Here is a 20,289-nt window from a genome sequence, read left to right as displayed (position 1 = left end):
CTTCTAAAATGGATATGGCCCAGTTTGGAAAATTACACTGAGTTCAGTTAAATGTGCACACATCAGCACCATAATCAGAGTGATCTTTTACAGGCCGGCCGTCATATGTCTGGAACTTTGCAAAGTTGAACAAGAAACAACAAAAAACAAACATTACTCTAACGTTTTTATGTCTTGGATTGATGCTAAATCGGCTTATTTACTGGTTATGATCGTAGTTTATGGCCTTATTATGCGCCAGGCTTTTCGTGGGTTTCAACAAAGTGTTGATTCGCATGAGACCAAACTCATTCTCGATGTTACTGACAGGTACAGAACTACCTATAAAATATAACCACCACATCATCGACTGTCTAACGTTTATTGTTATTAACCAAAAGCGATATCCTGGATATTATTAAAATTAGAAATATTAATGGAATAATATAAGAAATAGTATTCTCTTCAAACGACTGTCAGTTATACATGCCATCGATCTGGTTTGAAAACATGGTCATGGGATCATTAAAGAAATTGTTCCTAAAGTCTGCTTCGGCAGGATGTCCTTTGTAAGGAATCCAGAGCTGACATTTATGGTTTCCAGAACAACGATTGGCCCATGCCAGGATGTAAGCGATCCTCGCTGCTTTGGAATCGGTTTTCAGGATGTCCAAGACATGGTCATTCCAGAAGTTATGTACAGAATCAATACCATTCTGCATGATGCCTGTTTCTGTCAGTGCTGGAATCTTATCCCTTGCCTCTGCCATGTCCACCAAATCATCCAAGGTTCTCTTCAGATCAGAGACTGGAGGCTGGTTTGAATGCATGTAGTAGAGGTCAGAGCCCATGATATCGACAGAAGTCATCTCCTGGATACACCCTGAGGTAGTCATCTTTAGCCTTGAAGCTGCCTGGGCTGACGCAATACAGAATATTGTGGACACCTCGTGTATCTCGTAAATATGTCACTATATACTTGTATAGATCTTTCAGATCATCCGCCGTATTCTGAGTCTGGGTAGAGAGCCCCCACCAAAACCATCCTCCGTTTTGTTCGTGAAGAGGTCGAAAGATAAATGGAATTAGTTTACCACTGGAGTCGGTTAGGTTGAGAGCCCAGTCAGCAATCTTATCCAGGTTCTCCTTGTATTTCTGATTACGGTCTCCTCCAGGAAGGATTCTTTTAACTGTATGACGAACGTCCCCTGAATCTTGCTTCACCCATGGAGACCCACCAGTGACGGGGTTGTTGAGATGCTGGGAAAGGGTAATAACTTGGCCTCTTGCATAAGCAAGCTTGGCGAGGTAAGTTGTGGTCACGGTCTGGTAATCTTGAAATTGAGAAAAGTCAAAACTAGACACAGCTGGGTATTGTCCTGTGACACCTTTGGTGTCAGACAACTCATCGGGATAGCCAGATAGAGCCTGTTGCTCCTGAAATAAAATACATGGTCTTTAGTTTTTGACAAATGTAAATAGCACAAAAATTGTGAACGCTCGAGAACAGCCAGCCTTATATGCTGAAAAGAAACTCTTTGGAGCCGAAAGAAATTTGGAGGCGGAATCAGTGATGGTTTACTCCCATAACGCAGACCTCCCAAAATGCAGATAAAAATAGCACACTAATTAATTTGGCCAGGTGAAAACAGTCGCTGCACGTAAACTATTGATGATGTAATTTTAATTAATGAGCTGTCTTATTCAAACATCTCTGTAACATTTAAAACGTAATAATGTACTGTTAACCGTGGACCATCAGAAGTGAAATCAGGCTGGATTATTCATTTTTGGAAATAAACTTCATATTGGTATCGAATAATCTCGCTTTGTACAAAAAGGCTGAACCAACATTTAGCATAGCATAGATGTATTACCTCGGGTCCAACAAGAGAACAAAGTAAATATATATATATGTTGTTGGTGTAATGTTCTGTTTCTCATGCTGTTGATCACTGGATTGTCTGACAAGGGAAAGCATACAAAGGGACCAAGGTTATACTTCGAGACATCAAAGATCGATACATTTTTGTTTGACTGTATGATATGCTCTGTTTGATTGGCATTTAGAAGTTGGTGACTAATAAGAAATATATAATAAAGAAGTTGTTATCCATTACTTTCTTGTATGATATGCCTTGAAAAACACGGAGTATCCTTAGTATTGATAGCTTCTTGCCCCATTGATATTTTGAACACTTACCGTAAAGGTGTATCCTTGCACATTGCCGTCGTGAGTCAGCGTCTGAAACAGGTATGGAGGATGCCCTCCTTGAGCCCCCAGCATTGTGTCAAAATGATGACCAAACATCACTTTGGAGGAGTTCCTAGCCATGGCTTTGATGTTCTTGTACAGGTTTTTAGTCTCCACAGTAGCATGCTGATCAATTGGCTCACACTGCGTCGTTGTGAGAAAGACGAGAGCTATAACTGGTATGTTCCTGTTGACAAATAACAATATTTTGACATAATGGTGGTGGTGTTTAACGTCGCATTTAAGATTATTTTACTTACGTGTGTGTGGCTGATTACACTTGGGTTTAAAGTTGTGTTCCATGTTATTGACCATATATAACGCCGTACATGGATGTGTATTTGTATGTCAGTACTAGTCCAGACTTCCACAGTGATTCATGTGCTGATGCGTCAGTGGCAAAATTGATGTCCTATGCGATTCCCTATGTTGACTTGTACCATACATATCTGGTGAACAACTGACTAGACTGTATATGTTTATGACGGGTGCCTCCGGTGGGGAAGCATAACCTGTCCTTTTCCTGAACACGTGGTATCATGACTATTTCATAGTGATTCATAAACACATGTTCAGTGATCGTATCGCATTGTGACAATCAGTGGATTGTCACGTGGTATTCGATTTGTTTACAAACAACATCGTACAGGTGTAATACTGCTAAAACAAAAATATGCCCATGACATAGTCACAATGATACAATCGAGATTTCTTACGAACGTGGAAAAGGCTTTTGTTGCTTCTATTGTAGATCTAACGCACTGAGATACCATGGCAGTTAGATATCCTGGAGGTTAAATCTCCTTCAAGGCTTAACACCTTCTACCTTCTACAGCCGATACTTTGGTGTGGTTCTGACAAACCTAGAAACTTAATAGGGGCGGATACTAACTAACAGGTTAATGTCATATTCAGTGGACGAACCGGGGTACTAACTAACAGGTTAATGTCATATTCAGTGGACGAACCGGGGTACTAACTAACAGGTTAATGTCATATTCAGTGGACGAACCGGGGTACTAACTAACAGGTTAATGTCATATTCAGTGGACGAACCGGGGTACTAACTAACAGGTTAATGTCATACTCAGTGGACGAACCGGGGTACTAACTAACAGGTTAATGTCATACTCAGTGGACGAACCGGGGTACTAACTAACATGTTAATGTCATACTCAGTAGACGAACCGGGGTACTAACTCACAGGTTAATATCATACTCAGTGGACGAACCGGGGTACTAACTAACATGTTAATGTCATACTCAGTGGAGAAACCGGGGTACTAACTAACAGGTTAATGTCATACTCAGTGGACGAATCTCTGCACAGAAAGTTGCAGTGTGTTAGACAACTTGGACACCTTCGTCCCTGCATGTAAGGAGCGATCAGTGTTTGCTACATGCTTCAATGAGGTACTAATAATAAAATTGAACCCGTTAAATTGTTCTACCATCTTTGTAAACTTTGCACAAATTTCCCAATTTGTCATTCCTTATTTATTTATAATACATGACATGTAAAACTGATTAAACTTCTGTTTATACGATAATAATTAAAAACTCTATTATGCGCGTTGTCCCCTTTCTAAAACAGTTATCTACTATAGTACATTTTCCTACCGTACGTCCATCCTTCCAAGGCAACTGTCTTGTGCGCTTTAGTCGATTTGGGTGTTATTTATATATGGATATGTTTGGATAAGATTACATTTAAGCTTTTAAACATTTCTTAAATTGGTCGGATTATATTTCATATCTACAACTGACGGGTCATCTTAGGTTAGGGCAAATGCTTCATCGTTGTCTATTTAACCACAACCAGCTGTTGAATTCTAAGGCGCGTCACGGATTTGTCCTCTAGTTGTCGAAATGTCTTCTGATCATCGTTCGAATCCTATATTCAGCCACAGTGAGAAATTTTTGTCTGTCAGAACTCTAGTGGTTTCTCCCTACAGTTTCTAGTTAGGCAGCCTAGCTTTGGTTCTCGCGATTCCTAGCTCCTTTTAATATTGTGTTGTTAATTGATATTTTAATACTTTGAATGGTCTTAAAACTACTCTTTAAACACATGTGTTATTTGTGGTCTTGTTTCGTCATGATATGGTTTGAGACATTCGCCACGTGACGTTCAGTTTTAACTAACTCACTCTAATTTGTTGGTTTCGGAACTCGAGTTGTTTCCCTTTGGCACATCAGTTTGTACCGATTTCTTGCTGGTCAGTCTTCTGCCCTTAAGGAGTTACACTATAGCGGCAAGCGATTGAGACCTGTGTCTCTTCCAGCCTTCATTCCACAGTAGACTTACACGCAGTGATATAACTGGATCAATGTTCTTACCGCCATTAAAAGCAGCTAACTTACTCACACAAAATAATATTTTTTTCTTTAACTTACTGCACATATAGTCCATTTTTAGATCAATCATTAACCTATATTTTCCTTAAATTACCATAAGTCTTGAACATCTACAAGTTAGCATCAGTTACAAACAATTGAAAAATAAGTGATCCAGAGAAAGTGACCGAAAACATATTTTAAAGAAATACCTAGAGGAAACAAAGCCCCGATCCAACGTCAAGTCACATTCGTAATATTTCTTGAAAAGTTGCCGTCATTTTCTACAAAGCTCAAGTGAATATTTCCTCTTGAGAACAGTGTAGTAATCTACATTGTAATGATGCTCATTCAGTAACCGGAAGTTGTCATTCATAATATTAGTTGTCATTTTCTTAATTCAAATACTGAGAAATAAAGATCAAATATAAATTGATATATAAATACATAACTTTATTTTGATGATTTCTTTCAGTTGTACATTCCACCAATTCGATCAGCAAAATAAGTCATCGGATCATTGAAGAAGTTCTTTCTAAAGTCCGACTCTGCAGGGTGACCTTTATAAGGCATCCAGAGCTCGCACTTGTGGTTACCATAACAATGGTTAGTCCAGGTAAGAATATAAGCAATTCTTGCAGCTTTAGAGTCGGTCTTCAGAATGTCCAGTACGTGGTCATTCCAGAAGTTATGTACACGATCGATACCATTGTTGAAGATTCCCGTCTCCGTCAATGCAGGGATTTTATCTCTGGTTTCAGCAATCACCACCAGTTCGTCCAAGGTTCTCTTCAGATCTGATACAGGAGGTTGATTCTCGTTGACGAAGTAGTAATCGGTGCCGAGCACATCAACAAAGTCATCCCTGGATACACTTTCAAGTAGTCATCTTTTGTCTTGAATTTATCTGGGCTGACGCAGTAAAGAATGTTATGGACGCCTCTTACGTCTCTTAAGTAGGTAACGATGTATCTGTACAGATTAATTAAATCATTCGCAGTATTCTGGGTCTCTTTTGAAAGTCCCCACCAAAACCATCCACCATTTAGCTCATGAAGGATGCGGAAAACAAAAGGAATTGGTTTGCCGCTTGAGTCAGTGAAGTTGAGAGCCCAGTCGGCAATCTTGTCCAGATTCTCTTTATAGATGTGGTTCTTGTCCCCACCTGGAAGGATCCGTCTGACGGTGTGAAGAACGTCTCCATTATCCTTGCTGACCCAAGGGGAACCCCCAGTCACGGGGTTGTTGAGATGCTGCGATATCGTGACTATTTGCCCCCGAGCATAAGCAAGCTTTGCCAAATAGGTAAGGGTGATAATATGTTCATCAGTGAACTGAGCAAAGTCAAAACCAGATACTGCAGGATACTGTCCAGTAACTCCTTTTGTATCGGAGAGTTCATCCGGATCCCCATCTCTGACTTGTTGTGCCTAAAATATATATATCATCATCACAGAATGAACCTTTTATGGTAAAAACGGCCTCTCCAACCCCTTGTTCTCCATCTGTTGAAACGATTTATGTTTCAAAAGTGGTGAAGGACTAACGTCATTTCAACGAGTTCATCAAGATTATGGTTCATATTTGACAATTTGATCAACTCAAAGCTCGTATAATATCCAATTCAAAATCGACTGACAACAAAATACACATGCATGATTCTTTTGTAAGAATGATTCATTTGACACAAAAGTATCGCGTAACAGAGGTCAAATGTGAAATGATGTTTAACTTGCCCAAAATATGTAGGCCTGTATGTTTCCGTCATGAGTGAGAGTCTGCACCAAATACGGCGGATGACCACCCTGTGCGCCAAGCCACGTGTCTTCATGGTGACCAAACATCACTTTAGAGGAGTTTCGAGCAAGATCTTTCATGTTGTTGAATAGGTTCCTCGTCTCCCGCGTAGCCTTCTGATCTACTGGACCACACATGGCAGGCCCCAGGAGAATAATTACAGAAAGGAAGTGTCTGGAAAAGCAAAGATACTCAAACACCATGGTGCCAGGACAAGTGTTGTCCCCAGAACATGACAGAAGAACAAATACATATGTCCTACCTCTCCAGAAAAGATGGTTTCAGTTGAAATTGCTAATAAAAGCGGCAAAACCTTTTTCATATACATGAGAAATCTCTGCCTAACACATAGTCAATTGGACGATCACGGCGGCAGTCTGTAAATAATCGAGTATGTACCAGATCCAGTGATCAAAAGCATGAGCATCGATCTGCACAACTGGGATATGATGACATGCGTGAAACAAGTCAGCAAGCCTGACTACCCGATCCCGTTAGTCGCCTCTTACAACAAGCATGGGTTACTGAAGACCAATTGTTACCCGAATCTTCACGGGTTATGAATCACAATCAAACAGTGATACCAGATGTTCACGAAAATGTGATTGTGTCATATCCGGCCGGGAAAATATTCAAATATTGTTCGTGACAATTAGCTGCTTTCGGTTTGTTCAAGGGATCGGTGGTGTATGGCTTGTGTTTTATTAGAAACAGTTGTAACATTTTTCAGATGCCTTAAAGAAGTTGGGTCAGTACGGAAGCATAACAAGATATGCATAAACATCACTTGCTTATAACAGTGTTGGAACCTATGGTTGAACGTTGTTCAACCATATATTGTTTTTCCTTCCTTAATAGATTCACGGTTAAAAATCTACCAATATGAGACCTCCTGGGAGGATTCGTAAGTCCCAAAACTTTCAAAGTCAATTTCGACCTACAAAATGTTAATCGTAGAATATTTGTTGTTTACATGATGTTTAAATAATGGCTAAATTCCACAACAATCACCAGTGGCTGAAGGGATGGTATAAATCCAGCTAGGGTCCATGCAGGTAGCAAAGGTACTGTAAGTCCCCATGGTCCCTAGTATGGTGATCAACCTTCAGTTGCTGGTGATCTCCAGCACGTTTTTATATATAAAGTCAATATATAGAAATAATATATATATATATATATATGAATTGTTCATAAATTTGATTCATTCTAGAGTTACACGCTAGTTTTACATCTCTATCTGTGATAATCTAGTTATTAGTTATTTCACTGTCCTTCGTCGACAGGTTTTTCATACTTTCTTTGCACTTATTATGAATCTGTAATTTGTTAAAGTCACGATATGGTTGAATTATTGCCGATGTGACTATAAATCTTAACTCATTCACTCCTTCTACCAAGATGAGTCACGATGGGTAGTTAAAGTAGTTCCTTGATCATAGTTCTTGTGGCCCATGTGGTTGATCTGTCACGCATATGTTTTCGCCAATCCATGTATACTGTATAAAAATGTAACTGCAATATACTTCTGAATTATAATTTCAGTGTCTACTGGTTAAACCTAAAACTGCTACAACTTCAAATTACAAACATGCAGTTTTCAAATTAGTCTCACCTCGTCATGTCTGGAACAACACTGGCTGCCGTCGGGCTGTCTGAGATGACGATAGTCAAGCCTATTAAATACCAATGCAACGCCACACATTAGATATCTTGGTGGCCTAGTTGTCTGCAGTGGAGAAATATCCAGATCAGATTGTGTGACTAAACCTTGACAGTCACTGTTCACGCGTTCTTAAAGTCTGAGACGCGATTATGATTTTGCGCCATTTATTTTGAAAACACCAATACGTGACAATTAATATGGACAACGACCAATGTTTTGTAATGCCGTTTCAGATGCACCGCGGTACTGGGACGTCTTTACAAGGGATTCTTGTCCATGAAATAGTTGTGTCATACACAGTGTATTCATATAAGCTAACACACCATTCCACGCAGTGTTAACCAAAACGTGTATCAATTCAAAACGTGAGTAGATTGGTCTTCAGGAACCCATGCTTGACGTAAGAGGCGAAATATGTCATCGTATCCCAATTGCTTAATGTTCATGTTGATGATTCCCGTACACCGATGTCAACGGCGTGGAACATGATACAAAGGATAAAGGGCAAAGGTTCCAAATCTACTGTCTACTATCTGAAGGATGGTGACAATGTATTGAAGGATAAAGCTGACATTGCCAATAAGCTTGGTGAAAATCTTGCCAAGCATTCGCCTTCATCCGATTTTGTCCTTGAGTTTCAGAAATACCAGAAACAACAGGAGAAGAAAAGAACTAATTTCAACTCGGACAATGGTGAAGACTATAACGAACTATTTTCGTTACATGAGTTCCATATCGCCCTTGAGCAAGCTCATGATACAGCAACAGGGGCTGACAATATATATTATCAGCTTTCGAAGCATTTACCTGAGCCATGTTTGGAAACACTTATATTTATGTTTGATACAATATGGACTTCAGGGAATTTCCTAACTTCGTGGCTTAATACCATTGTAGTCCCCATACCAAAGCATGGCCGGGATCATACTGATCCGTCGAATTACAGATCAATCTCGTTAACGAGTTGTGTCTGTAAAACCATGAAATGCTATAGTAAATAAACAACATGCAGTCTCTATATTCTTTGATCTCGAGAAAGAATACGATACCACCTGGACGCATGGCCTTTTGAAGGATTTACATGCCTTTTGTTTGAGGCGTCGTTTACCTCTTTTTACCTCACAGATTTTAATAGACAGGCAATTTCACTTCCGAGTGGGTTCAACCCTCTCAGACCATTACAATCAGGATCAGGGTGTCCCACAAGGCAGTATTTGGTCTGTCACATTGTTTAGTATTAAGATCAACAGTTTATCCAAGGTTTTAAAGGATTCAATTGATGGATCACTTTTCGTAGATGATTTTAATATTTCTTGTCGTGGTAAACATATGCATACTACTGAACTGCAGTTGTGCTTAAACAAATACATAAAGGGTGTCTCGACAATGTCTTTAAATTTTCCAAGTCTAAAACTAATTGTCTACACTTCTGCAGAAAATATAAGCCGCATAAAGACCCAGAACTATTTTTAAATGGCACTCGCATCAAAGTTGTCAAGGAGGCCAAGTTCTTGGTTATAATTTTCGACTCCCATTTAACTTTTCTTCCGCATAATAAATACCTAAAAAATAAATGCTTGAAGGCACTGGATTTATTAAAAGTTGTTTCGAACTCAAAATGGCGAGGGGATCAACCTACCCTCCTTCACCTATATAGATCACTGGTCCGCTCGAAGCTTGATTATGGCTCCATCTTATATGGAGGAGCCTGCAAAAGCAACTTTAAGCTATTAGATTCTGTACACCACCAAGGCCTTTGACTCTGTCTTGGGTCTTTCAGAAATTCTGTTGACAGTCACTATCTTAAAGCCAATGAACCATCTCTTACACAACGCCGTATAAAATTATCTTTACAATATACAACTAAACTATTCTCTAAAGAGTATTTAACTGTCTTTTAAATCCTCTTTATGAGGATCTGTACAACAAAAAGTCTTCTCTTGTTTCACCTCTGGGACTAAGAATCAAACCTTTCCTTTCTGCTGCTGGCATTGAGCTACAAAATATATCCCATTCCCGTCTTCTTTCTTCTCCTCCTTGGCAATTAGTGAGGCCACAAGTTGACCAAACACTGACAACGTTTAAAAAATCCAAACTAATGAATTACAATATAAATACGAATATAATCTACTAAAAAGTAAATATAATACATGTAAGTTCTTATTTACAGATGGATCCAAGGATGGTGGCGCAGTAGCTTGTGCCACTGCCATTGGATTAAGAACAATATCTTCACGAATACCGGATAACAGCTCTATTTTTACAGCCGAAGCAAACGCCATATTAACAGCTCTTAAATATATTCAAAGACACCCTAAACATAAACAATATATAATCTTTTCTGACTCTCTTTCTTGCCTTCGGGCTATTAAAAATCTTTCTTGTAAACATCCACTTTTAATAGAAGTTATTGAATTATATAATGAGCTTGCTACTGGCCAATACGACATCGTCTTTTTGTTGGCTACCCAGCCACGTTGGCATTTCTGGGAGCACAATGGCCGATCTTGCTGCCAAGGCAGCACTCAACAAATCTGTGACACCACTTCTGATCCCATGCTCTGATTACAAAGCTGCTTTTAGATCTTATATCCGTGATCTGATGCAGAAGAAGTGGGACACCCAAGTGGGACTTAAAAAAAATACATGCAATAAAACCTTATATCCGTTATACCTACTTGGGTTGTCAGTCCAGATATGAAGAGGTCATCATACGACGATGTCGTATTGGCCATACTAGATATACACATTAATACCTGTTAATAGGTGAGGATCCTCCGTTTTGCATCCCTTGTGATGAAAGAATCACGGTCAAGCATGTCTTGCTTGACTGTGTTGAATAAACCCATCACAAGGGATAACTATTTTAAATCACAAACTATGATGGATCTTTATAATAATATCAGTTCTCATTTAATTATTGCATTTTTTAAGGAATTAGATTTGTTAAATGATTTGTAAATAGATAAATATTTTATGATTAGAAGTTTGAATTAGTAACTAAGATTGTTAGTGGCTGTATCCTCGAGGTGGGTTAAAGTACTGTAAAATTATTGTCCTGAGAGGGTACGTAAGTCGCAAAACCTTCAAGGTAATTTGAAACTTTCCATTTTTTTAATCGTAGAATATGTGTATTTTTAATGTATGGCTAGATGTATCTAAATTGCTGACAGCTGAAGGGATGATGTAAATCCAGCTAGGGCCGAAGCAGGAAGCATGGCCCCTAGTATGGTGATCTACCTTCAGTTGTTGGCAATCTATAGCCTGTTTTTATATTGTATTGTCATTTATAGGTAAAATATTTTACATTTAATTACTAGTCTTAAATTTATTCCTGTGATAATCTTGTTGTTTTACTGTCCTTCGTCGACAGGTGTTTAATGAGGTATTTGTGTTTATTATTAATTTATAACTTTTTAAGTCACAATATGGCTGAAATATTGCCGATGTGACTATTAATTTTAACTCACTCACTGAGATAGCACGTAAGACCATCTAATTTAAATATTGGTTAGAATTGCATAATGTGTTATTTACAAGACCGCTGTATGTAGCTGGGATATCGCCCTATTCAGTGTTAAACAAGCAAACATATAAACAGAGCATTATCAACAACATCGTGTAAGTAAAAGGAAGTGTAAACACATAAAGGCTGTGACACCACCCACAGGGCCTCTACTGCGTGTGGGCTAGCCTAGTCCTAAGTGGTTAAAGCGTTCGCCCGTCACGGTTCGACCAGATGTTCCATTCCCCAAATTAGTACAAAGTGTGAAGCCCAGTTCCGCCGTGATAATACTTTAATATTGCTAAAAGCGGCGGAAAATTAAAACCACACTTCCTATTACGTGTGTTATACTGAAAGACAATGAAAACATCCTCTCAAACGACCCGCTGACTTTATTCAAACTAAACAATCAATGTTTGGAAATTTAATTGTGTATTTTCCATGTCGTCAGTTCATGCCGCCTGCAAAAACTGTAACAGGGTCATTAAAGAAATTGTTCCTGAAGTCATGTTCAGCTGGATGTCCCTTGTATGGTGTCCACAGCTGACATGTATTCTCAGTACACTGATTGGCCCAGGTAAGGATGTAGGCAATTCTTCTTGTCGTCATACTGGCCTTGATGATATCAAGGATCTTGTCATTCCAGAAGTTGAGATCAGTACTGATCCCATTATTTGCCATTCCACATTCGGAAAGTGTTGGAATTTTGTTTCTGGACTCTGCCATCTCCACCAGATCTGTTAAACTTCTGTGGAAATCGGATGTGGTGTCGTTTGAAGATTTATAATAGAAATCAGTTCCCATGATGTCAACATAATCATCCCCTGGGTAAAATTGAAGATAGTCATCCTTGGATTGGAACTTGTCTGGACTGATGACATACAGGATGTTGTGGACATGCTTAACATCTCGGAGATAGGTGACGATGTACTTGTAGAAGGACTTCAGATCTTGTAAGGTATTGTTCGCCCTGTTACCATACCCCCACCAGAACCAGTCTCCGTTCAGTTCATGAAGAGGACGAAAGAGAACAGGAATCAGTTTTCCTTCTTCGTCCTTCAGATTGAGGACCAGCTCGGTGATCTTGTCCAGGTTGTCCCTGTACTTCCAGTTCGTGTCTCCCCCTGGAAGAAGACGTCTGACGGTGTGAGTGACGTTGCCAGGGTCTTTGTCAACCCATGGACTGCCGCCAGTGACTGGGTTGTACAAGTGCTGACACAATGTGGTGATGATTCCTCTGCTGTGGGCTTTCTTCAGGAGGTATGACAGGACGATGGTTCTGTTTGGGGTCAGCTGCCACATCCCAAGGTCAAAGATGGCGGGGTATTGACCTGTGACACCCTTCACGTCTGATAACTCATCCGGGTAGTTCTCGAGGGCTTGGTCGACCTGCAGAACAACATGAACAAATACATGATCTATCGTTTTATCTTTGTATTTAGCCAGTCATGGTTAACGTGGAGTCTTTCCGAGACTATGCAATCGTGAATACAAGGACATTAAACTAAACATGTATATTAAAGTAAGTAAGACTTAGTGAGTTTAGTTTTACGACCTTCCAAGCAATATTTCAGCAGTATCACGGCTGGCGACACCAGAAACGGGCCTCACACACTTAACCATGTGGGGAATGGAATCCGGGTCTCGGCGTGACGATCGAACGCTTTAACCGCTAGGCTACCCCACCGCCCACATCATATCGATAACTGTCATTATCTAGGATAAAAGTATCTAGTTTTACTTATATTAGTCTCAGTCTAAAAGGACGTTTCAACTACTAGGCTACCACACCGGCGTAAAACCCAACTCAATCACTCTTCGGTCAGGGGAGATTATTTACAAACTACCATGATCTATCTGTGATATTTCGGACTGCTGCACAGACCTAACATATCTCATGTCGTCATTGTGAATACTTTAACAGTAATCCTGGCCTTGTTTGGACCTCGACTAACGCCAAGGGGGACTAGGTCCCATCCAACTGATATGCCAGCTGGAATGAAATATATACTATCAAAAAGGGAGTGAGTGAGTTTAGTTTTGAGCAGCACTCAGCAATATTCCAGCTATATGGCGGCGGCCTGTAAATAATTAGGTCTGGACCAGACAATCCAGTGATCAACAGTATGAGCATAGATCTGAGCAATTGGGAACCGACGACATGTGTTAACCAAGTCAGCGAGCCTGACCACCCGATCCTGTTAGTCGCCTCTTACGACAAGCATGGGTTACTGAAGGCACATTCTAACAAAGACCTTCACGGGTATCAAAAAGAGTGACTGACTGGGTGAGTATGGTTTTACGCCGCTTTTAGCAGTATTCAAGCAATATCACGGCAGGGGACACCAGAAATGGGGTTCACACATTGTACCCACTTGGGGAATTGAACCCGGGTCTTCGGCGTGTCGAGCAGATGCTTTATCCTTTAGGGTACCACACCGCCCCACTATTAAAAACAGATTAAAGGACTTCCAATTATTTATCACTGCATCATATCTGTCATGTGAGCGGTTTGAATACGATTTACTTCTAAAAATATGTTGAAGATCACCCTATGACACGACAGATTAGTTAATCATACGAAACAGGTTTAAACTTTGCCGTCACACCTGACTAAAGGGATCGGGTGGTCAAGCTCGCTGACCTGGTTGACACATGTCATCGTATCCCAATTGCTGGATTGTCTACTTCTGATTCTATGATTTACTGAAAGGTGTCACGTTGCTGTGATATTTCTGAGTGCGACGTTAAACAAGAAACAACACAAAGGTGAGGTGAGGTGAGGTGAAATTGGGTTTATCGTCGTGCTTGAGAATATTTCACTCATATGACGACGTGCATGCGTGTGTATGTGTATGTGCGGCTGCTTGTACTAGCCCAGACTGAAGCTGATTTTATAGTGCTAGCCCACTGAGAAGCATGAATACCCCACTCAGACACATTATACTGACTCCGAGCCGACCAGTCCTTGTTGTACCCATTAATGCCGAGCGCCAGGCAGGGACCAACAAGTACCATATTTTAACGTCTTTTGGTATGACGCGGTTGGGGATCGAACCCGCGACCTTCCGCTCTCCGGGCGGACGCTCTAACCACTACACCACGGAGGCGGTCAACAAAACAAAGTATCTTTTGACCTGTATGAGTCATTTGAGCCTGTACGTATAACACTAAAGATATCTAACTATCTAGGGACAATTGCACAATTTCAACTGAATCACAAACATTCATTTATGAATCATTCTCCTATACTGATGATACTACCTCTTAGAAATTTATAATAATCTCATAAACGCAAAATGAGCTATGTCAAGGATCGAAGTTTCTCTTTAACGGGAAAGTAACAGGAACATTTACGTAGCTGACATACGGTGAAAGTCCACCCACGATTGCTGGTATTGGTCGTGACGTCATAAGGGGCGTGTCCTCCAGTGGCCCCAAACCATGTGGAACTACTTTGGCCAAACATGATAGTGTTTGGATTGACTGCCATTTCTTTAAGGCGATTGTACAGAGCAACAGTCTCTGGTGTGGCGTCTGGGTCATTGGGTTGACACCGAACAGTTGGAAGCAGCACAAGGACTATGTAGATATACCTAGCAATGAAAAACAATTCAATATGTGCAATATATATGCTGAAGTGTGAAAACAGATATTCGAAATATCTCGAAAATGGCCTCAAGAATTAAATTAAAAATCATAAAAAGGCATAATACAATCTCGCCGCACGTCTTACTCGACGTGTTTGAGATGGACAAAAATACCTTTTCGTGTGATGTAAAACACTCGATGATCAAGGAAACACGCTATTAATACTTACGAATACACGAGAAATAATTCTTCATTTTTTTGGTTATATTTGAATAAAGTTGACATATATTCTTATTAACGTTTATGAACAATACGTTCACGACAAACCAGAGGATAAAAGATAAAACGAACATGTGAAACAGTGATTTCACGCTTCGATCACTATCATTAACGTTACGCACATGCCATTAGTGCCCTTATGTGACGTAATATTGATGACGTCACAATAGATGATGACATCACATCAAATAATGGTCCACGACACGTTTTTTAAACACAGAAAACAATATTCATTGCAGCTTTTACTGAAGCTTAGATAATATTACGAATTAGTATATATATTCCTGCGTTTAACCAACTTATTTAACGAAATTCTCATCAGAAAGCATGTATATTCTTTCTTCGTAAAAATGAAAAGCCCAGTTTTCTTAAACATGTGCATAATTTTCCTAATTGTTTCATAACCAGTTGTCCGAAATACTGACTTACCTTGACATCTTGCATTCAAACTGTCTCAAACCTCCACATGTACATAGTTGGTTCAAGCGTGTGTTTTTCATACATATAATATTATGGATTCATATCAGTCAGGACCAAAACGTCAGCCGTTTATCAGTTGTTTGATTAAAGGTTACATTCTTTGTGTGCTGTTAAAACATTATCGAGACGTACATACCTTGGCCCGCACCTAAAAACGGCTTGTTTTCCATGAGATTTCTTCAGATAAACTTCTTTTGTAATAGTTCTCTGGAGTTACATTTACTGAACCTGTCACGGTATATAGTGGTTCACCTGTTTGTTCCCTTGGCAAACGTAACTTAGGTAAAAAAACGTACCACACAATTGTGCCATGTTATTTGTGTACATGCGTACAGTATTAATTACGAATATCAATATACATTGAGTGAGTTTGTAAGTGAGTTTAGTTTTACACCGCTGTTAGCGACATTCCAGCAATATCACGGCGGGAGACACCAGAAATGGGCTTCATACTTTGTTGCAATGCGGGGCATCCAACTAGGATTTTCGGCATGAGGAGCGGACGATTTAACCTCTAGAAAGGCTGTCCTATTACCCCGAGTATACATAGGAACATGTTTGTTTTCAACATAACACTTGTATGACCTATGCCATTAGCTTTGGTCCAGTCAACTCAATCAGTAGTTCTATTCGCTCCTATGAATGTTTCTTGACTGAAGAGAAACTGATTTTCCCGAATGGGTTTCATACTATTTTATGTCAATTACATACGGTGAGAGTTCTTTTGATTCTTTTTACAAATCAAAACGATGGTTGTGTTTCTTTGCTGATGAATCCTATAAATAATCGAGTCTGGAAATCAAGTGGCCGATATTATGAGCACCGTTCATTTCTGGACTCAGTCATAGTTCAACCTGTGGCTGTTGTGAGTTATGTATCAGATATGTGCCTTTCTATTGGAGTGAGTGAGTGAGTATGGTTTTACGCCGCTTCTAGCAATATTTCAGTAATATCACCGCGAGGGACACCAGAAATGGACTTCACACATTATACCCATGTGGGGAATAGAGTCCGAGTCTTGAGGAGCGAACGCTTTAACCACTTGGCTGCCGCACCGCCCCTTTTCTATTGGAAGTCAGTCACGTTTAAACAATATCCATCGATCCATCCGTCCGTCCATCCGTATGTCCGTTCTTTCGTTCATTCGTTCTTTCATTCAACCATACAGATACAGCAAACATTCATATATAACAAACACAAAGATTCAACAAACATACAATTTCAACAAGCATATAGATACAACCAAAATACAGATATACAAACATACATATACAACAAACATACAGATGCAACAAACATACAGATATAACAAACATACAGATACAACACGCATACAGATACAACAAACATACATATACAACATACATACAGATATATAACAAACATACAGATACAACGTGCATAGAGATACAACAAACATACAGATACAGCAAACATACCGACAAGACAGCCATACGGATATAACAAACATACAGATATATCAAAATACAGATACAGCAAACATAAAGATAGAACAAACATACAGATACAACAAACATACTGTCATTTTTTATCAAGGATACTTTACCGATTCTTATCAATTATTGATGGATATCTTATTAAAGATTAGCAACCTCTATTATCCATATACTGTATATAAATTGCCAACCCTAATAAGACTAAGAAGGCACAGTGATAGACTGATTGAGAGTGAATTTAGTTTTACGTTACACTTAATAAATAAGTGTCCGTAAATGATCAAATCTTGACCAGACAATCCAGTGATCAACACCATGAGCATAAATCTACGCAACTGGGATATAATGACATGTTTCAATCAAGTCAGTGAGCCTGACGATCCGATCCTGTAAGTCGCCTCTGGCAACAAGCATAGGTTGCTGAAGACCAAATCTAACCCGGATGTTCATGGGTGACTGAAATAATAAAACAGCCTAATGTTTCGTCAGACCACAGTACATGTACGCGACAATATTGGACTATATACTGCGACACACTCATATCACTAATAGTAGAGCTGTATGCTCGACCAGGTAAATCAAGACAAGTGAGTGTTCTCGCATATGAGAAGGTAACCACAGGTGACCTGCAACACTGAATATATAGTCATGAGGCAGCAAATGTGTATTTAAATTCACGTCAGCCAATTAGTAGAAGAAAACGCAGAACCTAACCGCTGGGTACACGTTCACATCATTCTAACGGACAAGGACATCTGAAAGGATTCTTTACATCTGTAAAGATGACCATGTTGAAGTGCCTCTCCTTGTTGCTGACATGCACCTCCTTGATCTGTTTTTGTAGATGCCAGGACAGTATTGGGTCTATCATACAAAGATTGGACAAATTGGAATGAGGAAATGAGTGAGGGAGTGTAGCTCACTCAGCCACCCAGCAATATTCAAGCTATATGACGCCAGTTTGTAGATAAACAAGTCAATCCAATGATCAACATCATGAGCATGAATCTACACAATTGGGATACGATGACATGTTTCAACCAAGTCAGGGAGCCTGACCATCCGATCCCGTTAGTCATCTCGTATAACAAGATCGGTTACTGAAGACCACATCTAACCCGGGTCTTCAAGGGTGATACAGATAATAAAATAGCCTAATGTTTCGTCAGACCACAGTACATGCGCGGGACAATATTGGACTATATACTGCGAAACACTTAAATCACTAATATTAGAGTTGTTTGCTACATCAGGTAAATCGAGACACGTGAGTGTTCTCGCATATGAGAAGGTAACCAGCGGTGACCTCAAACACTGAATACATAGTCATGAGACAGCAAATGTTTATATAAACTTCACGTCAGCCAATTCAGAGAAGAAAACGCCGAACCACACCGCTGGGTACGCATCACATCAACGGGCAAGGACATTTAAAGGAATCTGTACATTTGTAAAGATGGCCATGTCGAAGTGCCTCTCCTGGTTGCTGACATGCACCTCCTTGATCTGTTTTTGTAGAAGCCAGGACAGCATTGGATCTATCATACAAAGATTGGACAAATTTCAGGAGGAAATGCTTGATAACAAGGTTGATATGATCCGCTTGGAGAAAAGGATAGTAAATGGTATTGATGTCACTAAGACATCCTTGAGAGCCGAGTTAAAGGAAAACATACGGGATGAAGTGAGAAAAGCCATGGCGGATTTTCTACAAGGAGATTCTCTTCAAGACATGGTAAAAAAGTCAGGTTGTCTCTGAAGTGCGGCATCTGAAAGAGGGCTACCATCAGCTAGAGAGGCAGTTGCACCATGTTTCTAGAGCCTTCAGAGACTTCCAGAACAAGACCACCATGTTTCACGAATCTCTCGTCAAGAAAGCAAATGTGTTGAATGAAGAGAACTCCAGTGACATATGTGTCAGAGAGAAGCACAGAATGGCAATAGACCTACAGAAGGCCGATGTTACCATTGCCAATCTGAAAGCTGACCTGAAGCAAATCACGGCATTGAAGGAGACGTGTCAGTCACAAATGTCAAAACTGACAACAAATGTCACTGAGTCTCCTTCTTCCCCCGCTCCTGTAAATGTCACGTCAACCTCCAGGACATCTGTGTCAACAACGACACCCACGCCAGAGGAGAAAAAAAGGTCGGATTTTATTAGCTGCACTAGGGTCATTTACCCCACTTCAGTTCCGTCAACTCAACATTCACAGTAACACCCTCAGTGTCTATCCTTACCACACCATGAAAGATGTGACTTCCCTTGCCTACATAGCAAAGACAAAACAACTCCTGATAGGGTTAGGCAACCCTGGTAAGATAGTGTCATCTACCCTGGATACAAATCGCGTGACGGTATTAAGAAAACCTGTACGGACATTGGGCATGGCAGTGGATGAAGATCGGGACATCGTGTTCATAGCCACCTACAGTCCACAATATTCAATCAGCCGCATGTCTACACAGGGGGAAAACTTCACTGCCATCATTGACTTACGGTACGGTAGTAATCCAAAGCAAATATCTCTTGACAGAAGGAGAAGGAGGATATATGGGTGTGATGGCAGTAAACTGTTCACTGTGACATATGATGGTCAAGGTCTGACAACATTAGCCACAGGATTCAATGTGCATGCTGTAACCCTGGATCAGACAGCAGGTGTGTTGTACTATGGTGTACAGAAGAAACTGATGAAGATGTCTGTGTCCAATAACGTGAGTACAGAGGTGACCACACTGAACTCCATCCCCTATAACCTGGTCCTGTATAGAGGAACCATCTTCTACAGTGGCTATTATCCTACTAGTGTAGGTGCCGTTGATGTGATGAATAACACTGTGTCATACACTCTCCAGTCAGTCATTGCGAAGGGGTGGGATATTTACTGTATGTGTTTGATTCCCTAAATGTATCAATCGCATTGCGTTTTCTCTCTATATTGCGATC

The 20,289-nt window shown here is 40.0% G+C and overlaps 3 protein-coding genes across 3 annotated transcripts; all 3 read right to left on the bottom strand.

Moving 5' to 3' along the window:
* Positions 1 to 347: 347 nt before the first annotated feature.
* On the bottom strand, positions 348 to 3,905 carry LOC124290778 (mannan endo-1,4-beta-mannosidase-like). The gene is made up of 3 exons (XM_046727605.1): positions 3,854 to 3,905; positions 2,183 to 2,420; positions 348 to 1,416 (listed from the first exon to the last, which is right to left on the bottom strand). Exons 1-3 carry the CDS (start codon positions 3,862 to 3,864, stop codon positions 820 to 822), a joined length of 846 nt encoding a protein of 281 aa, XP_046583561.1. The 5' UTR covers positions 3,865 to 3,905; the 3' UTR covers positions 348 to 819.
* Positions 3,906 to 4,999: 1,094 nt separating this feature from the next.
* On the bottom strand, positions 5,000 to 8,088 carry LOC124290779 (mannan endo-1,4-beta-mannosidase-like). The gene is made up of 3 exons (XM_046727606.1): positions 7,977 to 8,088; positions 6,304 to 6,538; positions 5,000 to 5,997 (listed from the first exon to the last, which is right to left on the bottom strand). The coding sequence occupies exons 1-3, from the start codon at positions 7,982 to 7,984 to the stop codon at positions 5,359 to 5,361; spliced, it is 882 nt and encodes a 293-aa protein (XP_046583562.1). The 5' UTR covers positions 7,985 to 8,088; the 3' UTR covers positions 5,000 to 5,358.
* Positions 8,089 to 11,906: 3,818 nt separating this feature from the next.
* Positions 11,907 to 15,122, bottom strand: LOC124290790 (mannan endo-1,4-beta-mannosidase-like). Its single transcript, XM_046727614.1, has 2 exons — positions 14,903 to 15,122; positions 11,907 to 12,921 (listed from the first exon to the last, which is right to left on the bottom strand). The coding sequence occupies exons 1-2, from the start codon at positions 15,023 to 15,025 to the stop codon at positions 11,980 to 11,982; spliced, it is 1,065 nt and encodes a 354-aa protein (XP_046583570.1). The 5' UTR covers positions 15,026 to 15,122; the 3' UTR covers positions 11,907 to 11,979.
* Positions 15,123 to 20,289: the final 5,167 nt, after the last annotated feature.

The sequence above is a fragment of the Haliotis rubra genome, unplaced genomic scaffold, assembly GCF_003918875.1.
Source record: "Haliotis rubra isolate DU_JTF1 unplaced genomic scaffold, ASM391887v1 Scf474, whole genome shotgun sequence".
Classification (NCBI taxonomy): domain Eukaryota; kingdom Metazoa; phylum Mollusca; class Gastropoda; order Lepetellida; family Haliotidae; genus Haliotis; species Haliotis rubra.
The sequence above is the reverse complement of the archived record's forward strand: the minus strand, read 5'-3'. Positions and strand labels throughout refer to the sequence as shown.

What these genes read in the sequence shown, in the direction of transcription:
- LOC124290778 (XM_046727605.1), bottom strand. An exon ending in TGCAAGGATACACCTTTACG is followed by an intron (nt 1,417 to 2,182) that starts GTAAGTGTTCAA and finishes ATTTTATTTCAG; the next exon opens with GAGCAACAGGCTCTATCTGG.
- LOC124290779 (XM_046727606.1), bottom strand. An exon ending in TACAGGCCTACATATTTTGG is followed by an intron (nt 5,998 to 6,303) that starts GCAAGTTAAACA and finishes TATATATTTTAG; the next exon opens with GCACAACAAGTCAGAGATGG.
- LOC124290790 (XM_046727614.1), bottom strand. Translation starts at nt 15,025, where the DNA reads ATGGCAGTCAATCCAAACACTATCATGTTTGGCCAAAGTAGTTCCACA. An exon ending in ATCGTGGGTGGACTTTCACC is followed by an intron (nt 12,922 to 14,902) that starts GTATGTCAGCTA and finishes GTTGTTCTGCAG; the next exon opens with GTCGACCAAGCCCTCGAGAA.